Source organism: Phalaenopsis equestris, unplaced genomic scaffold (genome assembly GCF_001263595.1).
Source record: "Phalaenopsis equestris unplaced genomic scaffold, ASM126359v1 Scaffold000609, whole genome shotgun sequence".
Taxonomy (NCBI): Eukaryota; Viridiplantae; Streptophyta; class Magnoliopsida; order Asparagales; family Orchidaceae; genus Phalaenopsis; species Phalaenopsis equestris.
Window position 1 is genome coordinate 323,509 of NW_018165049.1, and position 15,678 is coordinate 339,186.

Consider the following 15,678-nt stretch of genomic DNA (forward strand, 5'->3'; position numbering starts at 1 on the left):
ATTTATTTGTTTCCACTGTACTTTTTTGCTTGATTTTTAAGTGTTTTGCGGTTTATTTTATTTTTTTCTCAAGAGTATTGCATTGCCTGGCATATAGGCATAAAAAGGCATTTTATCTGGAATTCCTGAAAGCAGAGTTAATTGGATTTATTTGTTTTGATTAAAATAAGTTAGTGCTATTGAGGCAAGAATGTTTAGGTGGATTAGTGGCTTAAAACATAGAGATAAAATGTGAAACAAATGTAATTCTGAAATGGTTGGTGTACCTTCAATGATAGACAAAATTAGAGAGAATCTTCTAAGATGATTTAGTCTCATTAAACGTCGACCATCTGATCATTTTTTTTAGAAGAGTAGATGCTTTTGATTCAACTTATGTTAAGAAAGGTAGAGGTAGACAATGATATTTATTTATTAGGATTAAAATGAAAATTTGACTCTCAATAGGACACAATGTAGAAAAAAAATTCATGTAACCGACCCCACTTAATAGGATGTACGTTTGTTATTGTTGTTGTTTGATTATACTCTCTATTTGGTTATTGAAGGTGCAAATAGGGATTAGTGATTCACCCGATACACTTGTAAGAAGTCTTCAATCTACGAAGAGTTTTCACGATGTTCTTACTCCTCCTTGATGACATTTAGCAAGAGAAGCGAAGTTAAATGATTATAGTAATAACTGAGATGGTCTAGTTGCAATGAAGGCTATGAAGGTGATTATGTGGTATATGTGTATATTTTTGATCTTTTTAATAGCTGCAAAAACACATTTTTACGCAGATCAAACAACCCTATACATTGCAGCAAAAGATTAGCTCACCATAACAGCCGATATTAAAGTTGCATTCCGAGAAGAATCTTATTCCATCTCATCAATAAAGAACCCAAGCTTCTCACTTTCTTAGATATTTTTTATTATAGCATGCCACAGGTAACATCTATATATGTCGCTCCAACGCATAACTCTCCCCATTCCAAGACAAGACATTTCTCCTCTACTATATTCAGCCCATCTCCTCCCCTGTTCGGTGAATTCTCCACGAACCTCCGAAGAAATGCAGAAGGTAAAAACCTGTAAAATATTTCCTCATGATCCTAATTAAATATTTTAATCACTTACCCACCACACGGTAATGGTCTCTTTCCGCCAACTTCTTCTCTTTCCGGCAAAAATCACGCCATTCTAGTGCTCTCTGAGTGGTGGGTACAGAGGAACAGAAACCAAAGACTGAATTGGCAGAGTTTCATTGATCTGCCAATGGGACCATGAGATCAGAGGTAGGATTTGAACGATGAGCGGAGGACAAGACGCGGCTTCTCCTCACTTGGAGTCGAGATTTTCTCACTCTATATATAGTCCCCACCAAGCACCTTTCTTCCTCGTACCACCTCTTCTCTGCTTCTCTACTTTGAAGACCATCTCACTCTGCTTTTGTTTTCTCTGTTTCGTTCTCTTTCATTAGATTGGGGAGATGGGCGGAGCTAAGTTCTATCCACAAGATGTCTCGATAGAGCTCGGCCGGCAGCATGCGCTAGAAAGGCTAGAAAGCTTTGACGACGATGGCAGGATGAAGAGAACTGGTACAGAACAGGAAGAACTAACTCTTCCTCCTTTTGTACGACAAAAGCCATGGAACTCTGTGTTGATATTTATTTATTTACAGGGAATATGTGGACGGCGAGTGCTCACATAATCACAGCGGTGATAGGCTCCGGCGTGCTCTCATTGGCTTGGGCTATTGCCCAGCTCGGCTGGGTTGCTGGTCCTGTCGTCATGGTTCTATTCGCCTTCATTATATACTACACATCTTCTCTGCTTTCCGACTGCTACCGCACCGGTGATCCCGTCTACGGCAAGCGTAATTACACTTACACAGACGCCGTCACCTCCTACCTTGGTCAGTTCTTTCTCTCCCTACCCAAAATCAAATCTTTACTCCCAATGTTTTAAGCTTTGATTAAAATATGCCTGCTTGTCTCTCAGGTGGAGCGAAGGTTAAACTCTGTGGCTTCATTCAGTATGCAAATCTATTCGGTGTCGCCATTGGTTACACCATTGCTTCCTCCATTAGCATGACGTACGTAAACGTCTTCTCTATTTCTTTCCCTGAGATAAAAATACAGAATAATAATAATAAAAAAAAAAAACTGGTTTTTTTTCATAAACAGAGCCATCCGGAGATCCAATTGTTTTCATGAGAAAGGGCACAACAACCCCTGCCATATCTCAAGCACTCCTTACATGATCATCTTCGGCGTCGTAGAGATTATTTTCTCACAAATCCCTGATTTCGACCAAATTTGGTGGCTTTCCATTGTCGCCGCCGTGATGTCCTTCACCTATTCCTCCATCGGCCTCGCTCTCGGAATTGTTCAAGTTGTCGGTAATCTACACATCCATTTCCCATATCTTCTTCCAGAACTGGTTTCTTTAACAAACTTATTCTATAATTCCTATTTCTGCTCTCCAACAGCTAACGGTGGCATCAGCGGAAGTCTCACCGGAATCAGAATCGGCGGCGCCGTCACAGAAACCAAAAAGGTCTGGCGCAGTCTGCAGGCTTTCGGCGACATCGCATTCGCTTACTCTTACTCCTTAATCCTCATCGAAATCCAGGCATGAAGCTCTCGAATACCAATCAAACGGTCAAAAAAATCTATTTAAATCAGCATTTATCATTAACACCTTTCTCTTCTTCAGGACACAATCAAATCCCCACCTCCCTCCGAAGCACGGGTGATGAAAAAGGCGACACTTTTAAGCGTGGCGGTCACGACCTTCTTCTACATCCTCTGCGGCTGCATGGGCTACGCGGCCTTCGGGGACGAAGCCCCCGGAAACCTCCTCACCGGCTTCGGCTTCTACAATCCCTTCTGGCTTCTCGACATCGCTAACGCCGCCATTGTTATTCACCTTATCGGCGCATACCAAGTATACTGCCAGCCTCTTTTCGCCTTCTTTGAGAAGTGGGCGAGCCAGACATGGCCGGACAACAAGTTCGTCTCTAAAGAGATCAGAATTAAGCTCCCTGTCTCCTCTAAATCATATACCATCAATCTTTTCCGCTTGGTGTGGCGCACGGTTTTTGTTGTCATCACCACCACCATCTCCATGCTTCTCCCTTTCTTCAACGACATTGTTGGCCTCCTTGGGGCTCTGGGCTTCTGGCCTCTAACGGTCTACTTTCCGATAGAGATGTATATAGTTCAGAAGAAGGTGGGTAAGTGGAGCTTGAAGTGGATTTGTCTTCAGATTCTGAGTATTTCTTGCCTTGTGATTTCTATCGCCGCTGCTGTTGGCTCAATCGCCGGCGTTGTGTCGGATCTCAAGGTTTTCCGGCCGTTCCAGTCAAGTTATTGAGGATTTGAAACATGGAAGTGAACCGTGCTGATTTTACTATGTAATTGTTACTGTTCGTTGGAGCTTGTCTTGCCTATGATTGTAATATTTGGCAATTTCATAAAAGAAAATAGAGTGCGCTTACAGATTTATTGGAGATGATGATTTGGGACAAGTAATTTGGGATATTTTTTGAGACATTTACTTACGCAGAGTTAGTACTGAATATTATATTGGGAGCCTAAATCCTCCACAATTAAAAATAATCGGTTGATAAGCTAAGTGTGATGGTTATTTTATTTTTTTTTTTTTTGGAAAAGCCGGACCACAGACCCGCAGTTAGAAAACTACCACCGGATCTAGATAGATGCGGTGCGAAAATATTATTTTCACCATTTTGAAAATGCATAAGCTGTCAAAATACAGTTTACCCAAACAGGTCAGGTGCGTTTTCAAAACGTCATCGCACCAAATAAGCTGCCCCAAATAGATTTTAATTATTTTCGGATTTGATGTATAATATGTATACATTTTATGCATATTTGTGTACAAATATTATTGTACACTATGTTCTTATACATCCAAACTCAATATGTATTATTTTTTTCACAATTAGGGGTGTAATTAAGCCAAGATGACTCGTGAGTCAACTTGGGCTCGGTCCTCATGAATTGAGCTAGATGAACTAAGAATTAAGCTCGAGCACAAATTTAATTAATTAATGAAGCTGCAGCTCCGACTGTATGTGACTCGAGCTCGAACTCGAACTCAAATTGATTCATTTACACAGCTACGCACAACATAATACTTAGGTGTAATATATATCTAAAATATAAATTTTGATATCTATTTATAATTGATGTGTGCAAGAAGATTCATCACGGTAAAGTAACAAATTATCGTCTTAGTGTTGGATGAGTATTTAACACACACTCAAATCAATCAATAGAGCACCAAAAATTTTTACGTAGAAAACCAGTAAATGAGAAGAGCTGCGGGATTTGACTCAGTTGAAGAAATTCACTATAACTAGATATTAGAAATACAATCATTTGTCCCAAAAGTACGAAATGATTATAAAATCTTTTGAAATACAAAGTTGGTGCGCGGATGAACTTATTGTGAGAAGAGGGCGGCAACAGCCGATGAGTGGTGGTCGGGGATGGGTGACGCTGGACTTCAATTCTTCTCTAAACTTAAATCTTTTTAAGGCATTAAGCTCCCTCCCCTTCATGAGAGGGGTGGGACTTTATTCATAAAATCTCGATTGCAATTAAGGAAGAAATATGAATCATTCTAATCATACACCTCAGAGATGTTTTCTTAATCAGATGGTGTTCGATGAACATTTGAGTGTCTTAATGATATCGTAATTGAGCGATTTAGGCTCTTTTGATTCGTCTTGTCGAGACTCGATCTAACCATAAGTTCATGCATTCGTTTCACCTTTAAAATATGCACATAAAGCCTCAAAAAGCATTTAATGACTTGATCGAGGTTTGATTTAGTTCGGATTGAATTCATTTTGGTATTATTAGGTTCGTCTCGTCTAGTTGGTTAGTTTGACAATGAGATTGCTGAAATTGGAGCTCATAATGTCTATTAATTGAAATTTGAATATTTATTACTCAAAAAGTTATCTTGATATGCATAATATGTCTTGATATTTGTGTCGGATAAAGTAAATTTATTGATGACGCACCAGTTGTCTTTCTATTTTCAAGCAAAAATAATTTAATAGTCCTAAAATATCAATATTTTGAGCACTCTTATAGAAAGAGAGATAAATATAATAAAACACAGAGAGACACGCACAATCATTAATGTTTGGCGTCAGATTTGTATGCAATGGGACTTGTGACTCTTTCTCAATACATTATTTTTTAAACATAAGGCTTTGATTTCAATTAATTGTCATAAGGTATTAATAAGGTGTAAGCATGAGATGTATTAGGACACTTATGTAAATTTGCATCAGGTGTCCAATGATAGGGTGTCATGTGGCAACCCGGGCCGAACAATGTATGTCAGTGGGCTCAAATTGTCATGTGGCTCCCTGTTATTGGACACCTGTTGTAAATTTGCATCAGATGTCATGATACAATAATTTCTCTTCACATGAATATACGTGAAATAGGAGAGTTTTCGCCCATTTAGAAGTTTTTTTTTTTTTAAGGTGGAAGAGGTAAGAGGTATAGAAAGTGGAAACAGGAGAATTTTTATTTTTTTTTTATGAATTTAGAATGCGGAAGATCGAATGCCAAAAGATGAAGGCTGTGAGGACAAGATAATTAATGTAATTTTATTTTTTTTATTTTTATTATTTTAATTAATTTTGTCATTAATATGAGAAATTTTTTAGTCTATAAATAGACAAAAGAGATGGGGCTAGAGGTAGAGTCTCCAACCCTGCTGAGTAGGTGATCTGAGATTTTTCAGAAAAAAAAAAGTCTTGACCCTACCCAGTAGGACATCAGAGATCTTCTTTTGGAATGTTCTTCCGTGGAGAAGCAAAAGAAATTCATCTCGAAAGTTATCACTGATATTGTCTAGCAGGACCTCTAGGATTTTTTTTCATGCTCCTCTCGTTGAGAAGCAAGAGAGTGTCGTCCCAAAAATTATCCCGACCCCGCCCAACATGACCCTCAGGATTTTCTTTAACGTTGCTAAGATGAAGAAAGACATCCACGTCCCGACCCAGAGGTGACCCAGATCTTCTTTCCTATGCTACTGATGTGATTTTGAGAGGAGATTGTCACCTAGAAATTAGTAGAAGTGCCATAATTTGAGGAGATGATGCAAATACTATTTGAAGATATATTGACTTGTTATCTTTGTATAGTGCATAATGATCTTTGTAGCATTTCAATCGTCTGATGTGATATTGTTATCAACAATATCAATATTATTAAATTTCCAAAAATAACAACTCATCTTTAATATTAGATATATGTGTGATATGTTGAGGCAGGGTGCAAATGACTGGAGTTGGCTTGAGCACGGCTCTTCAACGAGCTCACGAGTCAAGTTTATCGAGTCACGAGCTCAAGCTCATGCTTGAGCTCATTTATTAAATAAGCTCAAGATCGAGCTCGTCTCGGCTCGGCTTGTTGGCTTGTGAGCCAATTCGACTAGGCTATCATTAGTCATTTCGATACAATTTCCGATGACCTTTTGTTGCCTCCTCCTTCTCCCACCACCAATTCCTTCTCTGGTGAGCTCCCATGAAAACTGAGATTTCGGCTCGAGCTCATGAGCCGACTGCCACCAACCAATACGAGCTGAGCTCGAGCTCGCCATTCAAGCTCAACTCGAACTCGAGCTCGCAATTTGCCAAACAAGTGAAGCTCAAGCTTGGCACGGTTTTGAGCTAGACCCGACTCATTTGCACCCCTATGTAGAGGCATTTACATTCATACCACACAACTCACATATACTTATATGTATAATACCTAAATTTTACTTACATAATTTATACCACTCAAGTATTTTATATCACACAAAAAAATATCAATATCTTATAATTTTATGGGCATTTACATATATAAGTTGAAACCACTCAATTTTCATGTATTTACATATAAAACACCTAAATTTTAATTTTAACGAATATGCCAACCAACCTATACCTGAGATATTAGATATATAAATACATAAAACTTGGGCGGTATGTATGGAAATGCCCCTAAAAACATCCACTCGATAAATATTTTTTTCATATTTCATACTTAAATTTTAATTTTTACACTCAGGTTAGATCTGTAAATACATATGAATTTATATGATATGTATGTAATTTTATTTTTTTTACGGGCATTTCGTGGAAGAATTTAATGGGAGTTAGGTATTGATTTGACAGAATTTGTCGGTATTCTGCTGATGTGGCTGATGTGAAGGGAGTGGGCTAAGGAGATCAGCCCCTCACTTTGCTCAAAAAATTATTCCATCCTTCCTATGTGATGTTCGATCTACATTATTGATCACAGTGAAGCGAAGATATATTTTGGTGGGACTCATTTAATTTTTTTTTTTTAATGTTGTGATCAACTGTGTAGATCGGACACTGCATTCTCGTATGGAATAATTTTTCCACTTTACTGGCACGGAGGGGAGATGATTTTTTTCCCTAATTTTAAGAAAAAATTTCGTGAAAATTATATTTAAGATTTTATTTAATATTCTATTAATACCAAAACTATCTAATTTATGATATCAATGCCATTAACATTAAAAAAAATAAAATGACCAATAGTCTTCTGCAGAAGATAATTAAATCTTTAGGATCATGAATTTAAATCACAGATTTAATTACTTTAAGAGAATATATATATATATATAGTTAAGAGAGAATTAGTTAAGAGAGAATTATATTATATATATAGTTAAGAGAGAATTATATCCTTAAGTTTATGTCAAGGCAACTTTAGAACACATATTACAACCCACCAATAGATCTAGGGTGATATAACTTAAAAATGGGTTGCATCATATATCCATGAAGGATCATACAATGGCATAGTACTTGACAGAAATCGGGACTTTGGTCAATCACATAACGGCAATAAGATCATAGATGGATCATGAAGATGTCATCCTTTACATTCTCAACGGTCTACCTCATAATACAATGCCTTCAAAATTGTCATTTGAACCTCCCTTCAACCCATCGCTCTTGACGATCTTTGCTCTCTACTATGTGGTGAAGAGATTAACAACAACAATGAGAATGCTAAGCACACCACCCCCACTGAAACTCCAATGGCTCTCACGACATCTAAAGGATGCAGCAACTACTGCTCTTGAGGAAGAGGAAGAAACTGACATTCGAACCAAAGAGAAAGCCATCTTGTTGTACCAAGAGTTGGAAGATCATCCAACCAATAAAATACAACTGGTCAAATTTGTCACAAATCAGGACACTCAACTTTCAATTGTTGGCATATAACCAACCTTGAATATATGCCAACATTTTCAACTCAAGCACTCATGACTACTCCTAACGAATGGATACTAAACATAGGTGTTACGACTCATTTCACATATGATATCATCCAATTCCAACCATTCATTATGTACCATGGTGCAGAACAGGTAATAGTCGGTAACGAGCAAGTGGTTCCCATACATACCCCAAATAGTAAGCTCAAATTGTCTCAAATTCATCATACTACTTTACTCTCACACAATCTATTATGAATTCACAAACTAACTAGAGATAACAACGTTGTGGTATCATTTGATGCTTCTGATTTTGTCATCTTGGATCCAGAGGCTCAACAGTTGATTCTCACGAGTCCCAATTTTAATGGACTCTACTCCATACCATCATCTAGTTATCTACCACAAGCTTTTAGTACTTCTTTTTATAAAGCACAACAACTTGAACTATGACATAGGTGCTTGGGACATCCTCACCCATACATGATCACAACCATCTCCAACTGTCTGTCGCCCTCCATCCCATCAAGTCCAATCTTCTGCAACTCTTGCAAGCTTACCAAAAGTCACAAAAAACCCTTTGTACTCATATAGGAGGAAAATATAAACTATTAAAATTAATATATAGTGATGTATGGGATCCCTCCCCAATTATCTCTTATCAAGGTTAAAGATATTATATTGCCTTTGTGAATGCTTTTTCTAACTTCTATTGAGTTTTTCCTATGTGTACCAAATCTGAGACAACTCGAATTAATCTAAACTTTATTCATTTACTACAAAACCAATTTAATTCCAAAATTAAAATCATTCGCTCCAATGGTGGCAGAGAGTAGAACTTAAATATCCTGAACAAATTTCTCAATGAACATGGCATCCTACACCAATACTCATATCCTTATTCACCTAAGAAAAATAGGGTAGTGGACCGAAAACATCGCCATCTCATTCAGATGACCCGTGCTCTCCTCCACCAAGCTCATTTACCTTACACATTTTGGACTGAATGTCTTCAAACTTCAGTCCACTTGATCAACTGAATGCCAACCAGATCCATTCATCACATTTCGCTCTATGAACATCTCCACAAATCACAACCATCTTTGGGTATTCAGATGCTCATGTACCCTTCAAGGAAACATCAAACATCATTCAAATTTGAACTGAGATTAGTCTATTGTAATTTTCTGGGGTACTTACTTCAACACAAGGGCTACAAATGTATCAACTTCACTTCCAACAAAGTTATTGTATCTAGACATTTGGTCTTTGATGAACTCACTTTTCCATCCTTAGAACAAACAACACCTTCTCAAGTCCCACAATAGCAACCTCATTCTCTTATTCCACCTTTTCTGTTACAACCTACCACATATCCCTCACCCACATCACATCCTACAACTACCAACCCACCCAAGCTCCCACATATCTCCTCAACACCAGCTGCTACCCAAACTTATCTACATTGTACATCATCTCCTCTTCCACCAATTACCAATGAAAATCCTCCTCCCCATCCCATGATAACCTGGTTCAAAAAAGAAAATTTGAAACCCATCCGAAAACTTAATTTGTCTCATCACATTCAACACACACCGAATCCCACGTGCTATACCTGGGTTGCCAAATATGCTTGTTGGTGAGACGTTATTACAATGGAGTTTATTGACCTCTAGCATCAAGGTACATGGACACCGGTCCCTTCTCCACCAAACCAGTCCTAGGATCTCATTGGACCTATACTACCAAAGGTAATTCCGACAACATAATCACAAGATATATGGCTGAACTCGTTGCCTAAGGTCACAGGCGATAAATGGGCATCAACTATCATGAAATGTTTATCCCGATGGTTAAACTCCCTATTATTCAAATACTTCTTACTATTTCTCTCCATCACAAATGGATCGTTATCAAATTTGACATCTTAACATATTCTTGTATGGAAACCTCAAGGAAACGGTATACATGAAACAACCACCTGGGTTTCATGACCCTCAATTCCCAACTCATATATGCTTACTCAAGAAAGACTTATATAGACTTAAACAAGCATCCCAACAATGGTTTATTACATTCTTCACTGTCAGCGATTTTCCGATCAGCAAGGCTAATCCATCTTTGCTCCTCTATAATCAGAATAATTTCAGCATCTTTGTTCTTATTTGCACCGATGACATTCTCATCACCGGGAACAAACCAAAGGTAATCTCTCAGCTAATCAACAAATCGACATCTCAATTTCAGCTAAAACATCTTGGTTCAATTGTCTTCTTCCTAAGCATTAATGTTTGAAAATCCACAAACCACTACTTCCTCAGCCATGAGCGTTACATTCTCAACTCCTTCAGTCAACTGTAATACAGAATCGCAAACCTCGCAGCACTCGTATTCAAGAGAAGAAACACCCATTAACTACACTAAGTACTCCTTTCCACAACCCCACTCTTTACAGACAACTAACTGTTTCACTTCAGTATCAAAACGGTTACTAGACTGGACATTTTGCATGTTTTCAATCTACTATACTAACAAATATATTTGTCCACCACATTTCACTATCCCTAACTTATTAACCTTCTTTGTTACTTGAAGGATACATGCCATTTTGGTTTACAAATTCATCCAGGAAACCTACAACTCTGACTCTATGCAGACACTGTCTGAGCAGAAGATCAAACTAATAGGAAATCTAGTATGGGAGTGTGCTCTTTCCTTGGTGATACCCTTATTTCATGGACAGAGAAGAAACGATCCACTATTGTACGGTCATCCATAGAGGCTGATTAATGTACACTCGCCACTGCCACCACTGATGTTCTTTGGCTTCGGTGACTCACTCAAGAATTCAGGATCATTTCAATAGAAGTGACATGGATCTCCTGTGACAAAATCTTAGCCATCTTCCTAGACAACAATCCAATCTTCCATACAAGGATGAAGCACATCGAAATTGATTATCATTTTATTTTAGATCACATTAATTTTAATAACATTAAGCTAGACTACATTCAATCTCGGAACCAACATGTTGATATCCTTACCAATGCCTTAGCAAAACCTCACTTCCATGAGTAACTCACCAAGCTCATGGTTCTCCCAAGAATCAGAAGCTTGTAGGATCTTAACAACTACAACACATCCCCACAGCAGAGCACCATCATGGGTAGCAGCACCACTACTTGTGATCCCCCATCCTCCATAACAAACCACAATTGAATGCCATAGCAGGAAAAAAATTTTCTTTTTGGTCTATATGCAGAGCTATTGTACAAACCTCAATTGGTTACTAAAAAAATGAACTGATTTAAATTGTTATCAAAAGTAATAGTTCCTAATAATTTTTAATTTTCCCTAATTCTATTATTAACATTCTGGATGATTACTTAATTTTAAATGTACATATATTTCATGATTATTTTGATTAATTGTGTCAATCTTGTGTGATTAGATTTTTTTATTGTGTGCTTGTATAAATATTTAAAATTTCTATAAAAATTATAATTAATCAATTCTAAGAAATATAATCATAAATGACTATTATAATATTAAAAATATATTTTCTTCTGGCCACTAAATCACTCACCCTTTCTCAAAATTATATGCACATTCCTCCAAGGTAAAAAACATCACAATGAACTTTTGAAGGGTGTCATTTTCTGATAAAATTGATTTATGTTATTTAAAGGAAAACAAGAAGGAGCATTTACTTAAATATCACCCCATTCTTATTTATCTATTTATCTAACACCTAAACTCTCTTTTTCTACATTTCTACCCGCAAATCTTTCATACATGTATTTTCGAAAAAATGTTGATAGTAGTAGAGACCGGCAGACCACCTCATTCGGCGAGCTACCTCAGTCGACCAGTTGGCCACATCGCAGGATGGAACTAACAATAAAAATGTGTCAGACATACTAAATAATGCTAGATATATGAAAATAAGTCAATGAAGACAATAATAAGTGGTACGTCACGAGAGAAATAATAATCAGTAACTAGATCTCAGAGCATAATAACTTTTAACTCTCAGGGAAAATGATGTTATTTTTTCCTGTATCACCTGTGATCTATAAATAGGAGGCTCATTTTCATCTAAAAAGAATGACATTTTCTAATATTTTTTAACTTTTCGTAATTTTATTATTAACGGGTTGATTCACTTAACTTTAAATGTACAAATACTTGGTATTATTTTGATTAATTGTGTCAATCTCAAGTGATTAGATTTGTCCCTTAACTTTAAATGTTTGTATAAATAATTAATAATTCTTTAAATAATATAATTAATTATTTTAAAATATATATATAGTCATATATAACTATTATAATACTAAAAATATATATTTATCTGACCCCAAAATAACCCACCATTTCTCAAAATTACATGCATCTTCCTCCGAGGATAAAAACATGAGAAATAAGTTTTGAAGGGTGCTTTTTTTCTGATACAAAAAGAAGCATTTTCATACATAACATCCGATTCTTATTTATCTACTTTTCTGATGCCTAAACATTCTTTTTATATTTCTACCACCCAAATGTTTCATATTTGTATGTCTGAAAAAATGCCGACTATAGCAGCGAACGGCTAACGACTTCATTCGGCCGGCTAGCCTACCCGACCGGCTAGTCACTTCGCAGGATAATTCCAGCAACGAAAATGTGTCAAACATACGAAAACGTGTCAGATATACAAAAAAGGTGTCAATAAGACAATAATAATTGGCAACTCACACAGAAATTAATAACAGGTAACTCCCAGAGCATAATGACTTGTAATTTCTATGGGCATAATAACTCGTAACTCTCAGGGGATGTAATATTCGAGATGTCCCCTACGATATATAAATCAGAGGAACCTTTTTATGTAAAAGGGAAGATGACATTTGTGTTTTCCAGCCATTTAAACATTACTCTCTCTTTCTCTTGTAACAACATCTTTCAATTAATAAGATGGGTTTGACAGCTCGGGCAACACCTAAATATTGCCCCGCTGGGAGCAATCGTTGTGTCACTCCTCTCTCTCTCTCTCTCTCTCTCTTTTCCTCTCATTTGCTTCCTATCTATGTCATTGGCATAATTTACATGACAAATTTGCATTAAATATTCTAAAAGGTGTATTGTGATTGGACTATGCAGTCAATAAGAAGATAACCAACACCGAGGAGAAAACTATTCACAAAATTACTCCTAGAAAAAAGCCCGAAAGGGGAACTGACTCAATAGTGGATTCACTCCATTTATTTGTCATCACCGGCAATTTCAAAGAAATTTCATCTCATTCCTTGTAGATCTATGCATGCTCTCAACTTCTAGATCTAGAGATCTCCTACAATTCTTCCACCTCTTTGTCATGTTAAAACCCTCCTTCAAATTCACTTGCTCGTTTACGTATCTCCGGCGATGGAGACCAAATGAGGGTGAATTACCCACATCATTTCCACTCATAAATACTTCCTCAATAGTGCTCTCCATGGCCCGCAATACTTCCTCGTGGGGTGACCTCCTCTGTGAGGAAGACAACGACGAGCTCGACGAGCTGCCTATGGGATATCTAGCCACCAGCACGGTCTTTGAGTTTCCGGATGACTCGGATGAGTCAATTGTTGTGTTCGTGGAGGGGGAGGCAGAGTACTCGCCGGCAATGGATTATTAAGCCTAGCTCTGATCGAGGTTCATTGATTACCAGGAGGTTGTTGTGAATTAGAATTCTTTAACTTTTGTTGAGGGTGCTAAATTCGTCTTTAAGCCTCGAACTATCTACATGAAGGAGCTCCTTATTCTAACTGCACTGAAGTGGAGGCCAACAAACAGTTCAATGGTGTAGTAGACTTACTAATTAAGCTACCCTCAGGCCGACCCATGTTTCGATCTCCTCCGACCGTCTGATACTCTGGTCTTGTTGAGAAATTAGGGCGAAGAAAAACAGGAATCCTTTCTGTTTTACTGAGATCCTCTCAATGATGATTCTCTGGTAAAACCCCTTACATCAGAATGCACATAATCAATAATCCTTTCGGTTTTTGTGCTTTCCAGTCATAAAACTGAGTCTAGTCTGTTTCTCAAGAACACAGAACTTACAAAGCTTGAGCTTGTAATGAAATTCTGAGATCCTCCCAATGCATGATCAGAATGCACATAATAAAAAATCATCAATAAATGTAACGAAATATTGAGATCCTCCCAATGACGATTCCCTTGTAGAGCCCCATACATCAGAATGCACATAATTAAGAATCCCTTTAGTTTTGTGTCTTCCAGTCATAAAACTGACTCTAGTATGTTTCCCAAGAATACATAACTTACGAAGATTGAGATTGCAGCTTTTAACACCATGCAACAGGTTTCTTTAATACAATTTCGTCATCCCATGATCACTAAGATGACCCAGACGCATATGTTATAGCTATGTACTATCATCATCTGATTCCACACAATGAACTTCACCTACAACTGTACTCCCCAATAGTTTATAGATATTTCCTGCAATTAAATTTTTTTTCATCACCGTCAGTAGACCCTTAACAATTCTGATGGTTTCCCTATCATCATCTGTCTTAGGAATAAAATAATTTATGTGTAGAGTGCCCAAAGAAATCAAATTCTTCTTCATATCTGGAATATGTCTAATATCACATGATATTGTCATCATACATCTTAATTATGACTTCTCCAATACCAAAAATATTGCAGCATCTATCATCACATAGATAAACTGAGCCAGAATTAGTTGACTTGTATGAAGCAAACCACTCCATGTTAGGTGCTATGTGATAAGAGCATACTGAATCAAGAATCTATGCATCTGTGAACTGAGTTGATAAAACTGAAAGCAAATCGTCATCATTGCAATCTGAATTGTCACTCTGCACCACATTTACAGACTTCAATGATGCATCACATTTCTCCTCAATCTGCTTCTTCAGTTTTGGACAATCTCTCTTACAATCTCTCTTCTGGACAATCTCTCTTCATATGACCTGACTCCTTGTAATTGTAGCAATGAATTGTATTTTTGTCTTTTGACTTGGATCTAGAATTTCTCCTTTTAAAACCCTCATTCTCTTTCTTTCTTCCTCGATCTTGCTTATCCTTAACATATAAACTGTCGTCATGAGAGTTTTCCCCTGCATTCCGCTTCAACTGGTTGTGAGCCAGCAATGCTGCAGTAATCTCATCAAATTTGATAGTTTTTTTCCCATATGTAAGAGTGGACACCAGGTGTTCATAGGAAGAAGGCAATGAACACAACAAAATCATAACTCGATCTTCATCCTCAATATTCACATCAAGTCGTGACAAGTCTGTGATTAATTAATTGAAGCCATTAACATGTTGCGCCATATCAGAACATTTTTGCATCTTTAGCTCATAAAACTCTTGCTTTAGAT

General features: G+C 37.2%; 1 protein-coding gene across 1 annotated transcript; it reads left to right on the plus strand.

The window, feature by feature from the left end:
* Positions 1-932: 932 nt before the first annotated feature.
* On the plus strand, positions 933-3,495 carry LOC110029898 (amino acid permease 3-like). Its single transcript, XM_020732381.1, has 7 exons — positions 933-1,067; positions 1,467-1,584; positions 1,668-1,901; positions 1,988-2,081; positions 2,173-2,387; positions 2,478-2,620; positions 2,705-3,495. The coding sequence occupies exons 1-7, from the start codon at positions 948-950 to the stop codon at positions 3,362-3,364; spliced, it is 1,584 nt and encodes a 527-aa protein (XP_020588040.1). The 5' UTR covers positions 933-947; the 3' UTR covers positions 3,365-3,495.
* The last annotated feature ends 12,183 nt before the right edge of the window (positions 3,496-15,678 follow it).